General features: G+C 36.1%; 1 protein-coding gene across 1 annotated transcript; it reads left to right on the plus strand.

Moving 5' to 3' along the window:
- The first annotated feature begins 268 nt into the window (after positions 1-268).
- On the plus strand, positions 269-14,362 carry LOC127560507 (CMRF35-like molecule 1). The gene is made up of 7 exons (XM_051995174.1): positions 269-396; positions 4,108-4,440; positions 7,539-7,638; positions 8,756-8,868; positions 11,301-11,323; positions 12,310-12,459; positions 13,911-14,362. The coding sequence occupies exons 1-7, from the start codon at positions 360-362 to the stop codon at positions 14,052-14,054; spliced, it is 900 nt and encodes a 299-aa protein (XP_051851134.1). The 5' UTR covers positions 269-359; the 3' UTR covers positions 14,055-14,362.
- The last annotated feature ends 6,304 nt before the right edge of the window (positions 14,363-20,666 follow it).

The following is a 20,666-nucleotide window of genomic DNA, read 5'->3' on the forward strand; positions in this document are numbered from 1 at the left end:
TGGTATTATAGAAATATAGATTGCCTAGAGCCAAAAAGGACTTTAAAGATTATCTAGTACCAATGTATACCCCACTTTAATAGATGAGGAAACTGAAATCCATTAATTAATTTGAGGGGGGTTGACTATTTCTAACATTAGAAAACACACTTGGTACGAGTTCTCACCGCAAATAGACATTTGACATTCCCTTTTTGTCTCACTCTCATGGTTAACACATTTCACCCTTTCACCTACTTCCTCTTTTTTTTTTTTTTGGTTTCTAAATATGAAAGAAAAGAATAGGGAAGTAGATGAGAGTCAAAAAGCAGAAAATTCTAGTATATTGCCATACTGAGACACTGTAGTATGAAAAGAGAATGTATCTGCTGTCAGTCCTTCTCCTTTGGTTCCCAGGTGAGTGGCAACTGATTCTCCAAGCATAGGAAAGGATCTGGCAAGATTAGTTGCTGGCACAGGGATGATAGAAACTAAGGCACTGGAAGAAAATACTGAAAGGAAATTGTGTAGCTAGTGTGTGTGTTTGTGCATGTGTGTAAAGGAGAGCTTTTCCTATGCTTGTATGTAGATATGTGTGTATTATATATGTGAGGGTACATAAATGTGTAGAGGAGAGCTTTTCCTATGCTTGTACGTATATATGTAATGAGTATATGTATGAGAGTATATAAATAGTATATACACATGTACACATATAAATAAGTAGACTATTCCAATGTTCTCTTTTAGAATTGCCTTTGAATGACTTTAGGATTGCTTCTCCAGGAAAATCCTTGTACTACCACTTCAACTAATCAACTAATCATTCTTCAAATATTTATTATCAGCTGATTATAATCGCCATTGAAAATTGTACATTTACTGAAAATCAAATGAGCTTCCCATAGAACAATCGTGCTTACCCAACAGCTGACTACTGAAAAGGAAACCAAGATTTGTAGATTGCCATACAGATGTCAAACACTAAGTAATGTATTCTCCATTGAGTCCGTGAATAAATTTCTTTTAGTTAGTTTCAATAGTCTATGAAAGTAAGAAAAAATTTTGGGGAAGAAGGGACTGTAGGTGAGGGATTTGAAAAAAGGAAAGATAGAATCTGCCAGGTGGGGACTACAGGTGATTCTGGACAAATATCCAGGGGAAGGCAACAAGCATGGGACAATAGTTATGGAATCAGAAGTTCTGGGTTCATATATTACCTCTAATGTTTATTTATGACTTTGGCTATGTCATTTATTCTCTCTGGGCTCATTGGTTAAGGAAGACTGTTGGATTAGATGCCTTCTGAAACCTCTTTCTGTTCTACAATCCCAAGAAAAGCATGTAAGAAACTCAGCAAAAATAGATTGGTTAAAAAGGAGGTCATCTGCGGTAGAGAAAGAGGAAGAGAGAATCATAGTTAGGAACAGAGAGGATTGCAGGAATTGAAGGAGGTAAAATTGTTATTTCCACTATTGTGCTATAAGAAAGGAAGAAGGGTAGCCTCAGGGGAAAAAAAAACCCTATCTGAGAAGACTTGTATGAACTGATACAGAATGAAATTAGTAGGACCAGGAGAATGATTTATAATATAATATATTATATGTAATATAATATATATCTTTTTTAAAAATCAACTTTGAAAGACTTAGTGACTGATTATAAAAATAATTGACATCAATTTCACAGAACTCATCATGAAATATGTTATCTACTTCCAAATAGAGAGCTAATATATTCAGAATGTTAATTGAAGCATATTTCTTTTCCTTCCTTCCTTCCTTCCTTCCTTCCTTCCTTCCTTCCTTCCTTCCTTCCTTCCTTCCTTCCTTCCTTCCTTCCTTCCTTCCTTCCTTCCTTCCTTCCTTTTCTTTTTTTGGGGGTGGGGGAAACATAGCTAATGGTAGAATTTGTTTTGCATGAATATACTTATTTGTGATAGATTTTTTTTTCTTGCTTTCTCAGTGGGGAGAGTGGAGGAAAAAATTTAGAAATGAAAAATAAAAAAAAATAGAATTTTTAAAAATGTTATTTCTAAAGTAATGGAGAAAAGAAAGGAAATAATGCAATGTAACAAATCCAGAAGAGAAATTCTTTAATGATATTATAATTAAGTACATTTATTTAAAGAATGTTATTTAAGTACCTATCTTATAGAGGCATTTTGCTAAAAACTAGAGTTCGAATCCCACCTCTATCACTTATTGATGCTGTGATTATCCAGAAATAATTTCTTTCTTTTGAGCTTCAGTGTCCTCATTTGTAAAATGGAATGATAATAGATCCTACCTCACTGGGTTATGTTTTTTATTTTATTGGACTGAATCTATGAGACAATATGGTAGATTAAATAGAAAGACAACACATTCAGGAAGAGATTAAATTTTGACTCCATATGCTAAGCTTATAAAAAGTCTAGTATTGTTCTCTTACTTGATCCCAAGAGCTCCAAGCTCCCAGATTAACTCTTATTGAAGAAACATATTTTCTCTTTAGAGTAAGAAATGTATTCTCATAAACTGCTTGCATTTTTGTTTTTCTTCCTGGGTTATTTATACCTTCTGAATCCAATTCTCCCTGTGCAACAAGAAAACTGTTCGGTTCTGCACACATATATTGTATCTAGGATATACTGTAACCTATTCAACATGTCAAAGGACTGCTTGCCATCTGGGGGAGGGAGTGAAGGGAGGGAGGGGAAAAATCGGAACAGAAGTGAGTGCAAGGGATAATGCTGTAAAAAATTACCCTGGCATGGGTTCTGTCAATAAAAAGTTATTAAAAAAAGAAAGAAAGAAAGAAAGAAAGAAATGTATTCTCCTTCATTCTTGCTTTATTTGTAAGCTCTAAATAAAATGTCTCTCCCAGTTTAGCATTTTTTTGATATCCCTGGAATGCAATCAGGGTTAAGTGGCTTGCCCAAGGTCACACATCTAAGTGTTTGAGATCTTATCTGAACTGAGGTTCTCCTGATTCCAGGACTGGTGCTCTAACCCTGGCTCCCTAGCTGCCCTTAGCTTAGCATTTCCATAGGCCATCAGGATTTATAATAGGTAAATGAGTCCTAAATTAAAAACAACACATCCTCCTCTTGTTTCTTCCCCAAACTAGGTTATATATACAAATATTTATTAAATGCACACTGCAAGAAGAACACTGGGGTATGAGAGAGGGTAGAGTTGAAAAGAGAGAGGGGAAATTGTGTGGGGTATATCTCATGGCCTTTTGGATGAATGCAGTCTCCTTTGGGGATGGTGTTAAATCTGAATGAATCAGGAGTTTGGAGGAGTCATTTCCAAAGCAACAGGGTAATATACAAGGCATAAGCCCAACCCTTTGGGCTTAAGAGTTGATTTTCCTATTCAGTGAGATGAGCCTCAAGGACCCTTGAGTTCTTCATAGTCAGCAAGCATTTATTAAGCTTCTTCTATGTGCCATCACTGTGCTAAGTGATGGTGATGCAAAAAAGCTAAGTCCCTGACCTCAAGGAGCTCATATTTTAATGGGATGAGACAGCATGCAAGCAATTATAGACAAATAAGACATACATAGGATAAGTTGAAGGCTATCTTAATGGAAAGGCAATAGATTAAAAATCAGGAAAATTTTCCACACCATCTCAGGGATTCTCTTGGAAAACATCTACTTTCTAATTGGGACACCTAGAGATACAATAATGATAATAACAACAACAGCTATGTAGTGCTTTACACATGTAATTCATTTGAGTCTCAGAACAACACTGTGAGATAGATGCAATTGTATTATTATAATTATATCGATTGAGGAAACTGAGACAGAGAGATGAAGTAAATTGTTCAGGGTCAAATAGCTATAGAGTATCTGAGATGGGATTTGAACTCAGGTTCTCCTTATATGAGGATACAGACTTTTCCCACTGATTCATTTAGCTATCTCTTCTAATAAATCATTATCTCCTTCTAATTTATGTTTCTAAATATTAACTTTCTTGCACACTGAGGCCATTCTAATGTCTATACTTCTTTGCCAATCTACTTTAGTTTGAATTAAGAGAGCTCATGGCCCCTACAGAAAACTGTACTCAAAGGCTGCTCTCAGTTCAATGATTTTAGTCCTGAAATGAGATATTGAGTTTATATTTTTCAGGTTGTTTCGCCAATGGAGGAATCATATGGGGTCAAAAACATGTGAAATTTGAAGAAAATAGTTTGGGGATTATAAACTGTCACTATGCCTCAGGATGGGAGAATTACGTGAAGTGGTGGTGTCAAGGAGCTGGCTGGTATTCTTGTAAAATTCTTGCTAAAACCACACAATCAATGAGTGATCGTGTGTCCATCCAGGACAATTTCACAGCACGCGCATTCACAGTGCAAATAAAAAACATCAGAAAACAAGATGAAGACACCTATTGGTGTGGGATTGAAAGGACAGCAGCAAGTGATTATGGAATCAACATCAAAGTAACTGTTGTCTCAGGTAGGAGATTCTTATAGTATGTGAGATGTTGGGACTCTGGGATGGAGAAAGAATGACTCTCCCCTCCTCTGTGCTGTAAAACTGCTGGATGTGTACAAATCACAGTGTTCCTTCCCTCAGTGGCAGGCTGTAGGGTCAGTTTTAGGGGGATCCAGAGAAGATGGGTTCATATCTGTGTTTCTATATGAATCCTTTGGTGCCCTGGGCCTTTTACTGTGTCCTCATAACCCTTATAGGGCTGGAATAAAACTAAGGTTCTCACTAAGAAATAGTCCTGGAACTCAGTTCCTGAGTCTATGTTAAGACCCCTCTCTAGAACAAAGAAGGCTATTTTTGGGGGGAGGGGTTATGTGTTTGAGGGGAACATGCCAAATGCATGTTATATCTGGAGAGATGGTGAGGAATAAAAGCTCCAATACTGAAGCAAGAGATTAAAAAAAAAGCTAGAGAGATGACAGAGACTCTGTCCCATATCTCTAAAAGTTCATGTTCCATGGGATTACCAGTTGCCAAAGCTTCTTTAGTATTTGTTCAGTTCTCGTCCTCCTTTCGCTCCCCTCTACCAACCCCAAAATGTGAAAAACGTAGTTAGACACCAGCATATTGTAGTGTACAAGGTGTGGCAGGTTGAATTGACTGGGTTTACTTTGTGATGTAATTTGAGGTTCCTAATTTAAAAACATCTCCCCCTCCACAATGGTGATTAATTTCTTTGTATTTTGGGTTATTTGTTCCCAGCCCTTTTGTAATTTCCTGACATTTATGTCAAAGGTAATGTAGGCTTGATGAGGGGGGACCATTTATAGGTCACCCCTCAACATTCTTATCCTCATCCTCAGCTTTAGAATAGTCCAGGAAGTTATGTTTGGCTATTATCTATTAATAAAATTGCAGTCTCTTTCTCATAAACTTGTTGAATAAACTAGAGAAATCTTTTCCAATAGCTGTTCATCTCTATATGTTAAATCTCTTAATTTCTTATATTAAATAAATATTAAAATAATGAATATATAATTTATTAACAAGAGCAATAACAAAACAAAGGCATAGCTAAATTATTTATAACATTTTGGCTTTGAGAAAGATCACAACCAGAATAAATTCAAACATTCATCATGATATTAGATGCTTTCACTTCTGGATATAAAATTCTGTCATTTAGTTCACTTAAGATATGGATTAAAATTTCTCAGGAATTCTTTCCATATTTCTCCTCAAGAAAAAAGTCTTGAATAAAGTGTATTTTGATCTTTTTTCTTGCTTCTCTCTTCAGCCATCACAGATAGCAGCCTCTCCAGAATTACAGGGTAAGCTCAAAGTTCCTTACAGAATCTTCATAGAATTTTTGTTTCTTCATATAAGGCAGTTCAAAAAGGAAATTCTTGCTAATCTTTTCTCTCTGTCTTCTCCACAGATTCTTCATAGATTCAAGTTATATATTATAATTTTATTAGAGAAAAGTATCTCATAGAGAATTACAATTATAACTTTAAACTGTCATTTTAAATTTCCATTTCCCCCCTCCCTATGTTCCATTGGCTTTTAATGATATAGTATTTTTAGTCTCTATGGTATGGTTTAGCAAAAGAGCTTATATATATATGTATGTATATATATAGAGACATATATATAAATGTATATATATATAAATATATACATACATACATACCGCTTATATATGTATGTATACATACATATATGTATATATATGTTTCAAAGATTTCATTAAATTCTTTTCACGAGGAATGTTTGAAAGTTCTACATCTATTAAAGATTTGTTTCCCACTCTGCTTCCCTGTACCCCCAATTATTTAGTTTAGCAGAATAAGTTGTTCTTGGTTGTAAGCCTTTATCTTTTGCCTTTTGGAATATTACAAGATTTTCTCTTCTTTAAAATAGTTGGTGCTAAGTCTTCTCTTGTTCCCAACTGTAGTCAACTGGTTCTTGGATTCTTTCTTTCTGCCTCTTTATGGTATTTTTAAGCTCTAGATTTTAGTCATGATATTCCTGGGTATTACAGCTTGGATTTTCCTTATAGGAAGTGGTCAATGGATTATTAATATTCAATTTGTTCTCTATAATAAAACTGAGCAGTCTTTTTAAAAATGATTTTTCCGAAACACTTGAGTGCAAGGGATAATGTTGTAAAAAATTACCCTGGCATGGATTCTGTCAATACAAAGTTATTATTAAATAAAATAAAACTTAAATAAAAAAAATGATTTTTCAAAATATACTGCCCTAATTTTTTGTTTAGTCATCCCCCTCCAATAAGTTTAATGATTCATAAATTATCTCTTCTTGACTTGTTTTCTGAGTAAGTTTTAAAATAAGGAAATATAATTTCTTCTCCTTATCATTTGACTTTGTTATGATATTTCTTTTTGTCTTATAGTATTATAGAGTTATATTTTTTCCATTCAGTTTTTCAGAGAGAATACTACTTGAGTAAGATTTTCCACTTTTTCTTCTAATCATTCATTCTCCTTTTAATATTTTCTTTTTGAAGTTTAATTTCATTTATAATTTCTTTTAAAAAATCTCTTGCTTCAGTTCTGGATTGGATAGAAGTGCTTCTATTCCTCTCTCCAGTACCACTATAATAATTGGTCTTTTGGGGGTAAATCATTTATTTGGGAGGGAATTGCGAAGGAACTTAGTTTGTATCTAATCTTTCACACTGACATCTTAATCAAAATTTGTAGATAACTTATATAAACCAAAAGCTATTCAAGTGAGTTGTTTTTATTTTTGTTTTGAGAGAATGAGACACACAGAATGAGGACCCCAGGCATCAATGACAAACTTCCTACACTCTGGCCTAGTGTTAGCCCTGATCCTGACAATGTGAGTTTCAGTTTCTCCACACTACCTAGTGCACAGAAATCTCTGGCTGCATAAGAACATTGGGTGAATGTTATTAATAAAGCCTACTCCATTGATTTGTTGAGTGGTTTAAATAGGAAGAGAGCCTCACCAAGGTGGCCCCCATCACCAGATTCTTTGAGAGCTCAGAGGTATTGTGTTGGTCGTAAGGGAGTGGTGGAAAGGAATATTTATCAGACAGTGGCAATTGACCTGGCTTGTATATTTATCAGTAGTCCCAACGAGAACCACCACTACCAGAAACACAACTACAAATGTGACAATAAGCACAGGAAACATCACAGGAACAAAAAACAACTACTCTTATGAAAGGTAAGGGAAACTGATAAAATTCAACCCCCGAATATAGTACTAATAGATACCCAGATCAAGCCCTTGCCAAATGCATATCTATAATATAATTTTTCCCATGGAAGACTGATCAATCATTGACTCCTTTGACAATTTGCTGTTACTTGCTCTGGGGTAAGAGACTGGGTATTCTTTGTATCCCTTCTTTGTGCAGGGCCATAGAAGCAGTAAATGCATTTTTGTTTTGTTAGAGTTGCTTTGATAGGGTCTCTCCTTCTTTCTATTAACTCCTGATTGGTTGGTAGCAACTTCTGATTTCCACAATATTATTATTTTTAATTTTTTTTTTTTTTTTGCTGAGGTAATTGGAATTAAGTGACTTGCCCGGGTCACATAGCTAGTGAGTGTTAAGTGTGTGAGGTCAGATTTGAATTCAGGTCCTCCTGACTTCAGAGCCAGTGCTCCATCCACTGCACCATCTAGCTGTCCCCACACACTATTATTTAATACCATGATGAGGTTCTATCTTTATCTCTTGACTGCTGCTTTAGTTCTTCTAATAAGCTTCACTAATGCCTGGTAATCCTGTTTTTCACTAAATTCAGAAAACTAGAATTATTTGTAGAAATTGAGATTTAATAAAGAGGCAGCAATTTTTGTCATTGGGCATCTCCCTAGTTTCAAACATCACCATTCCACCCAAGTACATGATCTGGTGAAGTTCAATTGAAAGATTGGATCTGGAGTCAGAAGATGTGAAATTGAATCCATCTCTGCTTTTTACTACTTGTATGATCCTGGGCTAATCATTCCACTCTTTCTGGGCCATGGTTTCCTCCTTGATAAAAGAAGAAAGTTGAGGAGCAGCTAAGGGGTGCAGTGTATAGAGCACCAGCCCTGAAGTCAGGAGGACCTGAGTTCTAATCTGGGCTCAGACATTTAACACTTCCTAGCTGTGTGACCCTGGGCAAGTCACTTAACCCAAATTGCCTCAGCAATAAAAAAGAAGAAGAAGGAGGTTGAATAAGGTGATAACTGTTTTTTCCATTTCTAAATCTAAGATTCTATAGTTCATGTCTATTATTATGTACTTCCAGAGGTAAGCATTCCTTTAATTGGACTTTTCTTTTCTTTCTAGACCTAAAATCACAGATCTCCTTGTCCTACTGCCCATCATCTTTGGCATTTTATTGGTAATATTGGTGGGAGCCTCAATTCTGGCTTGGAGAATGCTCCTGAGACAGAAGAAAGGTTAGGAGACAGCTTTGAGTATGTGGGTAGGGGGAGAAGATGAGAAAAGTGATTCTCTTCTGGGATCTCTACACATTTTTATAAGGCTGAAAGAACCTATGGGTAGGGAATGTCTCTAAAGTTGAAATACATGAAGAATTTATTGGTATGAGAAGAGTATATGTGGGAAAATGTGGCATAAAAAAGATAGCAATAAAGCTGTTTTTAAAGTTGAAATGCAGCTTCTAAGTTGAATGCAAAAGCTAGAAGAGTTAATTGCATATGGGTCTTGAAGTAGATAATAAAGGGAAATCGTAATATGCTATTCCAAACTATAATTTAGATATGGTCATTGATTCTAGCCCAATGGAAATATGCAGTGTAAATCTGAAGTTGTAAAACTCAGGGATTCACTACTGGTACCAATCCAGATCTGGTCATAGGTGATCTTTTCTATCTCCATTCACCACATCACCAGATAATTTTTTCCCTGAGTTACTATCCAAGGAATTGACTCCTGCATCTTGGCAGGAAACCAGGGTCAGATGTCTGGGACCCTGGTTATATAGTTTCTGTTCTTTTTTCCCCCTGGTGTATTTTCCATTTGAGCTCTGAGCAATAAAGAAATTGTCTTAAGTGAACTTACCATACAATCTAGTAGATTTTATAAGAAAACTCAGGAAAATAGAGTAGAGTCAGATGTAAGATTTAAACATAAATTACTATGTGAATGGTATATCTCTGTGTTCATATGTGATTGCACTTATGTATATTACATATATATAATATATAATTATTATGTAGATATATAACATGGCATGCATATATATGTATACATAATATGCCTTATGTAAGTAAAACACCATTCACTCTTTTATCTCACCCTTTTCTAAGCAGTCTTGCTCTATTTCTGTGAGCAGGAGCTCTATAATTTTTAATTTGTGTTTGGGAATGATACACATCTTTTATTCTGCATTCAGACTGGGAGGACTGATCATCATTGAAGGATCTTCCCTACTTCTCCCTGATTGGAAAATGTCCCTTATCTCATAATACTGTACTTTTCTTTCATAAGGAGTCAGTTTTCTATTTCAGACTGGTGGGAATTGCATAATTTCCTGTCTAGTTCCACTTCCACATTTTCATATTTCACACATTGCTCTGGCTAATTCTCAGAATCTGCCTATGGTAATCAGTTATGTCTATATCTTATTGTTCAATGGTTATAGAAGAGAGATGGGAGAATATCTCCCTACCTTTAGATAGAAAGAGAACCAGGGTATTTAAGCACTTAGTTATATTGAGAGAAATCAGGGGACTTAAAACCAGAATCCAGATCACCTAGTCTTGCAAATTTATCCAATGATGTTTTAGGAAGTGATGAAGAGAGAAAAGTATTTCTTAAAGAAAATTATAATATTATGTGGTATTGGAAAAATCTCACTTACAAACAAACAAACAAATCCAAAAACCTTTGTGATCTTGGGGGAGGCTTTCTGGCACCAGGGGTGAGTGGCTGATGGGTAAGACAGAGAAAGTAGGATCGGGTAAGTAGAAAAGGGATGTAGGAAGAATGAGGAGTAGATTGTCTTAAGCTTATATATTTTGAGATATAAGACTCTTTGGTAATAAAAGTTTTGTAGATGGGTAAAAATTATTCATTTTGAAATACTGGTATAGATGAATTCTTCTTAGACTTTGAACAAACCCACATAAGTTTTAACTCCAGCTCTTCCACTTACTAGCTAAGCAGTCTTGGACACATCAAATAAATAACCTTTTTGAATTTCAGTTTCATTATTTATGCTAACAGTGCTACAGTTAGGTTATATCGTGGGTAGCGCCCTGAACTCACGAGGATCTGAGTTTAAATCTGGCCTCAGATAGTTATGTTATTTTTCTCTTAGAAGAGGTAGTATCCAATGGTGCACTGGTAAATATTTAATAACTGGCTTTCCAGAAGAAAAAATAGCACAGCATTCTGTTTAGATTTATCTGCATTAATAACATTTTCTCTATTACTTTCTTGAGGACTGAGATTATCAATAAAACATTAAATCAAGCCCTGATTCATAGGGTGTTTTTTTTTCTGATTTCTGAAGTGTAAATTTAAACTGAAAATTTTATATTCTGTTCTTTGAGCAGTCCATTTCAAGTTGGTTCCAGTACATCTTTGACAATATCTTTCCCATCAATCTGAGATATTTTTCCTAATTCCTAGGGTTGTCTGGACAAAGAGGGCTGTAGGATTTAGAAGTGGAGGAAGAGTAAAGGGGGTCCTTAGAGATCTATTAGCTCAACACTCTCATATGGATGAGAAACTAGGCAAAATGCTTTGCGATCATAAATTGCTATATAAACACCAATTATCTAGTCTCTCTTGCCCTTCCCTGTGAATGGTGAGGAATCATTTATCGAGATTTCTAACTCTTGGTTGTTTTTATCCCTTTTAGAAGCTGAAAAACTTGCTGAGCAGGTAAGAAAGGCTTCATTGTCATAAGGGTGGGAGAAAAAGCCTCTCCATTCCAAAAGCTTTCTTGTAGATTGAATTCAGTAGAGAATATTGGGTATGCTCTGTATAACCCCCCAGGAAGGGCATCTAACTGTACTGCAGAGAGTACAACTCTGTTGGGATAGATACAGTGTCTGAATGACAAATGTATACTAGCCAAAAAGATTATTTTATGGAGAATTCACACATGGCAAGTGCTCATAAGATCATCAGAAAAGAGCAATACAAGAACATTATCAAGGTCTCTCTTAAAACTTTAGAATTGATTCTATGACATAGGAGACATGAGTATAGGACTGCCTAGCATGGAGGGCCCTCATTAGAGAAGGAACTGTGCTCTATAATTAAAGCAGAATTGAATTAGCTCAGAAGAAACTCAAGATGCCCAAAGTTAGCCACCCCAAATGTTCAGAGGGACTATTTGTGTCGGACCTTGGCACAGTATCCTTAGCTTGTATTGGTCTGATCAGCTAGTCAGACACACTGTCACTCAATTCTAAGATAGTAATGTCATTTTGTCCTCTTCGAGAATGAAAGACAATTTACCAACCAATCAATCATAAAGGGCATATATACATATGCTCTAAGGACTGACCTTTCATTGACCAGTCATATTATGCAAATATTTGCCCTATCTTATGAGGAGGAAATTGAAGATTTTCAAAGCTCACTGTTGTATTTGGAGAAGGTAGCTTTGTCAAGGAAGACCAGGAGAATCGGTAGGAATCATGAGAGTCTCTGAATTCAAAATGGGGATGGGGCAGAATGTGATGGTGTTAAAGTGGGGTGCAGATGGTGAGAGGTGTTGTGATATTATAGCAATAGTTACGAGTGGGAAATTTTCATGAAAGAGAAGTCTGTCAGAAAAAAAAGGAACTTGTGGTCAATCAAAAGTGGGCTCATTTACATGGAACTGAGTTATCTATCTAGAACATCCAAACTTTCAACAGGGATCCCAGCCAACACAGGAAGATATTTGTTATGCACAACTGGACTTGGATAGAAAGACATCTCCTCTAAATTCTCCAGAGAGAAAGACTTTTGTCGAAGCCTCCACCAGAGTCAATAGCATCCACCAGGAAGTGGAATATGTCACTATGGTATGTGCTAATCTGTTGTGTTTTAAATTCAAATCCTGATGCTAAAGGGTACAGAGCACTTATTTCAGAGAAGGTCAGATGTAGATTACCCTACATATGATCTAGTTCAAGTCTCTTATTTTTACAAGTGTAGAGACTAAGTCTCTAGGACATGAAATAACTTTTAGGAATCATAGAATCTGAGTCAAAAGAATTTTTAAAAGTTCAACACATCTATCCTCTACAAAATCCCCATGTGGTCATCTAGCCTTTGCTTGGCAAACCCTACCAATGGTGAACTCAGTTACCTCCTGAGATAACCCATCCCAATTTTCTTAATGATCTCCCCTCCCCCCATTAAAACTAACTATGTCTCTCTGCAACTTTTATCCATTGCTCCTAGGACTATATTCTGGGGTCAAGCAGAAGAAGTTGAATATCTCTTTCAAATATTTGAAGAGCACTCTATTGTTCCTCACCTTCCAAATCTTCCCCTACCCCAGATTAAAAATTCCCATTTCTTTCAATTTATTTTCACATGGCATGATTCCAAGACCCTTCAATGCCCTGGTAATTGCTCCTCTCTCTGGACACTCTGCCAGCTTTTCAATGTCCTTCCTAAAATGTATTGTCTAGAACTGAACACAATACTCCAGTTAGGATATGACCAGGGAAGAACCTGGACGATCTTCTTCTCAATATTGTGCCTCAATGCAGATAAAGATCATTTTAGCTTTTTAATTTTCCAGATCACACTATTTTCTCATAGCATATATATAAATCCTTATATCCTCCCTGATATTTTTCATTAAAAAGATATTTAATTTTTTCTATTAAATGGTATATTTTTCAATTACATGTAAAGATAATTTTTGACATTCATTTTTTGATAAAAAATTTTGAGTTTCAAATTTTCTCCCTCCCCTCCCTCTCCTTAAAATGGTAAGCAATTTGATATAGCATGTAAAATATTTCCCTCATCTTTATTTTAAAAAAAATTTAATAGTACTTTATTTTTCCAATTACATTCTTTATTTTTACTTTACTCTTTTGTGAGGCAATTAGGGTTAAATGATTTGGCCAGGGTCATACAGTTAATATTACCAAAATAAGGCCAGATTTGAACTGAGGTTCTCCTGATTTCAGGGTCAGTGCTCTATCCACTGTACCATCTAACTGTCCCTCTTTAATTCCTTTTAAATTTGAAGTCAAGTTGCCCTATTTTTTCTTACCTCTCTTTCCTCTTCCTACTTCTTCTCCTTAACTGGAGTCATTGGCCCTGGAAGTCAGTGGGATAAATTGAAGAGTCTTGAATGCCCACAAATATCTATGTTATCATAATGTAAGAAGGAGTTATTGGACTTTTCCTGTTTCTTTTGACTTTTTACTTGACCATGATCAGATCTAACATTACTCCCATTCCATTTCTTTCCTGTCAAGCCTCTCTCTGACTGTTTTGATTTGTTTTGCAGGGTTCTATCAAAAGAGAAGATATATCCTACGCTACCCCATTTCTGAATACCCCCAACCAGGACTTAATATACAGCAACATGCAATCTCTGATTTCTCACTCTCACCCAGAAAATCCTACTGCGAATACTGAATATAGCTTGTAAGAGAAGACTTAGTTTCTTCCCTAGTATCTTTTTCTCAGATCTTAGCTCTTACTTAACTTTCTTCTTGATTCCTCCTTCTTCATCTCTTCCTCCTCCTCCTCCTTCACCTTTCTCCCTTACCCCCAAGGACATATACTATGGCCTCTGGCTAAAGAACATGCTTATTCTCTTCCCTGGGCAAAAACAATTGGAAATTGAGGGGATGCCCATCAACTGGAAAATGGTTCAATAAAGTGTAGTGTGTGTTTATAATGGAGTATTATTGTTCCATAAGAAATAATGACCAGGATGCTCTCAGGAAAAACAAACAACCTCCAAATCTGGAAAGTCCTCCGTGAACTCAAGCAAAGTGAAATGTACTGTATACAAAGTAATAGCAATGTTCTGGAGTAATCAGCTATAAATGACTTTGCTATTCTCAGTAGTACAATCATCCACGACTGCTCTGAAGTACTTAGGATGAAAAATCCTTTCCATTCCCAGGGAAGGAACTGATTGTGTCTGAATACAGATTGAAGCTATTTGAACTTTCTCTCTTTCTCTCCTTTCCCTTCCCTTCCCCTCTCCTCCCCTCTTCTCCTCTCCTCTCTTTTCCTCTCCTCTCTTTTCCCTCTCCCTGTCCCTCTCTTCTTTTCCCTTTTCCTATCCCTCTCTCTGTCCCTCTCCCTGTCCCTCTCTTCTTTTCCCTTTTCCTATCCCTCTCTCTGTCCCTCTCCCTGTCCCTCTCTGCTCCCCCTCTCCTTTCGCTCCTCCCACTCCCACCTCTTCTTAATTTTTTTTGAGGGTTTTTATTTTCATTAGTATGGGAGATCTTTTTTGTTGTTGTTCACAACTTAACTTTTATGGAAATGTTTTACATAATTTCACAAATGGTTTTTAATTATGGGTGGGGTAAAGAAGACAACCTACTCAAAAATGTTAAAAACAAATGTAAAAAAAATTAGTTTTGAATGTAAATGGGGAAAATATTAAATAAATAAAAAAATTAAAAATAAAGATTATGCCTAACCAGGGGATTCTAATTGATCTCATGTACTCTTGGGTGTTGGGGATTGTCATTGTAACATTGTCCAAACTTGGAAGGAACTTGCCCACTTGATAAGTTTAAAAGAAAAAAAAAATAACTTCCATTCATTCCCTCTCTCTCCTTCTTTTTGGAACATATCCTTTGGGACTTAGAAAGCCTTTATCTCGACTTCTAGTGGGGAAAGAAGGGAAATTCCATACCCACATCCACTGACAAGCAATGGCAATTACACACACTCTGCAAAAAAAACATAATGGATCTCAAGCTCTTGGCTGCGTCTTCTGCTTAGTTTCTTTCCCCAAACCCAGGAAATTGATCAGTGATCCTGAGATGCATGTTTCTACTCTTGGCAAAAGCCATTGGGATTCAAGACATTGAGAGTCACTGAATCTGCATGCTGATCAGGCAGAAGGAAGGGATGACCACAATTTCTTGGAGGAGAGATGACTACTACCAGAGAATACAACAGATAAAAAGATTGAGAAAGTCTCTGCCATGTCCAGGCTTCCCAAGAGATCAGGATTTGTGTATGATTTAAGTTGGAGAGGTGAGTGAACTATCTGTTTAGCAGTAATCTTCATTTCCTGTGAGATTATATTAGTAATTAGGTGTTATTGTATTATGTTTTAAATATTTATCAAAACATAGTTGAAGGCATCTTGGGTTTTATATATTTCTTTTGTAGTGGAAGAAGTAAATAGCTATCCTATACCTGATCTACTTTTCACATTGAGTACTTTTCTAGAAGGAATTTTATCAATTATTTTTGGGGAATCCCCAGATGTAAGCCATTCATAAGTTTTATCTGAGAGATTTGGAGATTTATTGAGCTAGAAAACATGAGAAAAACTTGATCCCTCCTCTTAAGAGAGTAGGTATTTGTAGGACACAACCTAAGTCTTTGCAAGGTCAGACCTAGGAAACATTGATGGATACAGATTTCCTCTCCTTAGAAGTTGGGGGCCATAAGCTGTGGCTCTTACATAAATGAATCTTTTCGTTTGACTTAGCAATGTGACTCTGTGGATATGTGAATTCAGTAAGTGAATTCAAACTAGCTATGTGACACTGAGTAAGTCACTTAATCTCTATCTGTTTCAGTTTCCTCAAGTGTAAAATGGGGATAATAATAACACCTACTGCTCAGATTGTTATGAGAATCAAATGAAATTACATTTGTAAAGCACTTAGCACAATTCAGGCTAGCATATAGTAGACAATAAATGCTTGTTTCCTTTTTATTTCATTAAAAATGTCTTTGTTATTCTGAAGCTTACAATCAACATCTTAAATATTCCTATATATACAAAAAGGAGAAAGAGAATGTTACATGAATCTATCAAATATAGCTTGGAAAAGCTGTTACTTCCCTCCAAAGCTAGCCTTATTAATGTCTACTTCTGAATCTCCTTCTGTTCCGTTCTGAGCAGAATAAGATCCCATCACTCGTTTCTTCTTTTTTGGAGGAGGCATTTTTTTTTTTTTAATAATCCCTAACTCTCCCAAATCTACCAGTCCTTTATTAAAACAAAACAAAACCCTCCATTGAAACAAATGAGTAGAATCAAGCACAACAAACTTACAGTTTGACCATGTTCAAAAATAGATATTTCAATCTGCCTCTCAAGTCCCTCACCTCTTTCTCAGGAGAGGGTCAATACCATGTTCCATCACTGGACCTCTAAAACAGTGGGTAGTCTTTGCATTGACCAGAATTCTCAGATCTTTCAAAGTTGCTTTTCATTACAATATTGTAATTATTGTAGAAATTGTTATTCTGGTTCTGCCCACTTAATTTTTCATGTGTGTCTTCCTGGGTTTTTCTGAATTCATCTTTTTGTAATTTCTTGCTTTCTTCCTTCCGTGATTGGGGTTAAGTGACTTGCCCAGGATCACACAGCTAGCAAGCATCTGAGATCAGATTTAAATTCAGGTCCTGCTGACTCTAGGGCAGGCGCTCTATCTACTTGACCATTATTTGCTACAACCAAAAGTACTATTTTAAATATTTTTGCATGTTTGGTTTCTTTCTTTATTTGATCTCTTTTGATTATATGTATCTTAGTAGTATAGTTATGTCTCTATAAACACTAATGATCCCATTCCATCCCATCTTCTCGACATCATTGTTCCTCTCTACTCTTTTTAGAGTATGATGTCATTTAGTTTTCCAGAATGTATGGACCAATTCTCTGTTGCTGTTAAGGGTCCCAACATTCTCCCAGTCACCCAGGTTCATAATTTAACTATCATCCTTGGTTCCTCACTCTCTCTCATGCTCCATATGCAATCAGTTTCTAAGTCCAGTCAATTCTACCTTTGCAACATCTCTCATATAGTTACATTCTATTCTGTCTTCTGACACTGCTACCTCCTTGGTGCAAGCCATCATCACTTCTCTTCTTGATTATTGCTATAGGTTGACGGTGTATTTGCTTGTCTTGTCTCTCTCTATTCCAATTCTTCCTCTCCTTAACTGCCAAAATGCTGATAAACTCCTTTTGTTTTATTTCCTGATTACCAAGATGGCAGAACTTGGATTTAAAGACAGTCCTCTGAATTTTAATCACTTCATTGATTTAATTGTGGTGTCTAATGTAATTTTACCTCTGGTTTATAATTTATTTTATCTTTCATTTATCTGGACAAATAGAGAAACCTATGACATACACATCTGTGTTAGTTACATATCTCTGGATCCAAAAATGGTGAACAAATTAGAGGTCAGTAAGGGGAAATACATCACTCTGAAGTTCCAAAGGTTTTCTAATAATAATGTTGCCCAGTATGTGCCAAGCCCTGGCTTTACAATTATTATCTCATTTCATTCTCAGAACTGTGAGAGATAGGTGCTATTGTCATTCCCTTTTTATTGTTGAGGAAACTGAGGCAAACAGAAGTTAAATGACTATCAATTTGGGCAGGTCATTGCACTTTCCTGAAACTTATTTTCCTACAACAGTGAATTGGGTTGGATGATCTCTAAATCCATGGTTTCACGGTCCATTATGGATGGAATAACAATAATATAAACATAGGATTAATATGTATTAATTTTGGTTAATATTTGTTTCAATCATTTTCTATTCTTTGTGATCCCATTTAGGGTTTTCTTGGCAAAGATACTGAAATGGTTTTGCCATTTCCTTCTCTAGCACATTTTTTACAGATAAGGAGACTAAGACAAATAGGGTTAAATAACTTGCATAGAGTCATCCAGCTAAGAAGTGTCTGTGGCAGTATCAGTATTCTACCCATTGTGCCACCTCACTTCTGCTAATGTTGGTGCTAATGTTGATACTAAATAGAATAAATTTCCAAGGATCCGAGAGTTTTGAGTCTACTTCTGTGAACTGAGTGGGATGAGGTCAAAGAAAGGAATGAAGCAAGAAACTATTTTGGACCAAGGGACATCAGAAATCTATTTATTGACCAAAAACAAATCAAATGGGATTGTTGCTGTTATTGTTCCTTTGTTTTCTAGGAAATGTTTGAAAGTACAAGTAGCAGTTTAGGAAAACTTTTTAAACAGTTAAAAAGAGCCTGGAGGAAGAGAAATTTAATAAAGACTTTTTGGACAGAATGCAAGAGAAGAAAACGCTAAGTTAATGTTTATGCATCGAAAGAAAGCACATTTTTGGCTAAAAAAGCGTGGGGTGGGGCTGATGGTGCAGTAGATAGAGCACCAGCCCCGAAGTCAGGAGGACCTGAGTTCAAATGTGACCTCAAGACACTTAACACTTCCTACTTGTGTGATCCTGGGCAGGCCACTTAACCTCGATTGCCTCAGCAAAAAAAAGTGTAGGGTGGGTGGAGGACCAAGTGAAAAGTGACTGAATAGCCAACCTTAAGGACCAAGAGCAGGGAGTTTGGAATCAGAGGTCATGCATTCAGATCCTAGCTATTTTTCTTCCTATCTATGTATCCTTAGATAAATGTGGCCTTCAGTTTCCTGATCTATAAAAAGAAGATGCTGGGCTCAAGGTCCCTCTTGATCTAAGTCTATGATTCTTTAATCAATCATAAGATCATAGAAGCAGAACTAATGCAGTGTTTGAATTGGCTCAGGGAAGACCCAAGTTGGAATGAATAAAAACCCAGAATAATTATTTCATTGGCACCCTTAAATTCACAATAACATATTTATCTTGAGAGGCAATGTAGTACAGTGAGGAAAGTATTGGCCTGGGAGTCAAGAAGAATTGGATGCAAATCCTACTGTCCACATAAAATAGCTGTGTGACTATGAACAAGTGACTTAGATGTTCCAGACAACTCTTACTGTAAGTTTGGAAATCTTGGAGAGAGGATTATCACAACAGGAATTCCTTGTGTGGGCTTGAACCAAAAGGGAAAAAAAAAGGCAAATTCTGTTTCTATATCTTACTTATCAATATAATTTGTACCTTGAATGAGTATAGCATCGTTTCCCCCTTCTCCATGGCTGAGTGGACTACATATAGGGTTTCCTCTAAATTGTGGAATTAGAGAGAAGTCAAAGGGGAAAGACTTATTTATTTTATTGGGGTTAAATGACACAGTTAATAAGTGCCTGAGGTTGAATTTGAGCTCAGGTCCTCCTGATTCCAGGGCTGGTGCTCTATTCACTGAGCCACCTATCTGCTTCTAAGACTTTGGTTTTAAAGTTTCAGTTTAAAGAGGAGCAAACGCTTACCCCCTAAATGGTGGTGAAAAAGTCATGGTAGAATACAAGAAAGTCTTCTGAGTTTGGTTGTTTTCCAGGCCCATTTCATGATTAAAAATGTCCAGATTGAGATACTATTCCTAAGAGTGGCAGGTCAATTTAATGGAGAGAGGACTGGTCTAGGAGGTAGGAGACAAGGATTTTAGTTCTGGTTCTGTCACTAATTTTCTGGCAAGACTCTTCTCCTTGGGATTTAATTTTCTTTTCTATAAAGTGAAAAGGCTCAAATAGCAGATTTCAAGAGTTTGCTGAGGCCAGCTTAAATTAGCTTCCTAGACCCTATCCTTAGATTTTTAATGTGAGCATTGCCACCTGGAAATTGACAAATACTGCAAATCAGGATCGATTTACTACTGTTTTGTTGATTTGTAGACCTAAGTGTTAGAGAAAATGTTAATAAATAAATAAAACTTAAAATTGGATTATGCTTATATTTTTACCTCTAGAAAACAGTTAAACATTTACTAGCATGTACACTTCTGACTGACTTCCAATGTCCCTTTAGTTCATACATGCTAGGATTCAATGTTTTAGCAGTATATGAGATGTTCAGAGAGAGCTAGCACTTCTAGTATGAGGGTTTGCTGAGCCCTTTTAGGATTGCTTATCCACCTTTGGTATTCACCTTTCACTCAACTCTCACCTGTGCGTCCAAGAATCTGTAGCATGTACAACAGCTTATGTAGACACAGATCCTCAGGATTGTTTGAATTTAGGATAGTTTTAGGGAATGAGACACATGAGATATTATCAAAATACCCCCAGAAATTAAAACCATTTTGACAGACAGGCTATACCAGGTTGAGAGTAATCAATGGGCTTCAAACTTATTAATGAGTTAGGAGGATGTCTATTACAAAGACTTCCTCAGAAGGAATGG

This window comes from Antechinus flavipes, chromosome 4, assembly GCF_016432865.1.
Source record: "Antechinus flavipes isolate AdamAnt ecotype Samford, QLD, Australia chromosome 4, AdamAnt_v2, whole genome shotgun sequence".
Classification (NCBI taxonomy): domain Eukaryota; kingdom Metazoa; phylum Chordata; class Mammalia; order Dasyuromorphia; family Dasyuridae; genus Antechinus; species Antechinus flavipes.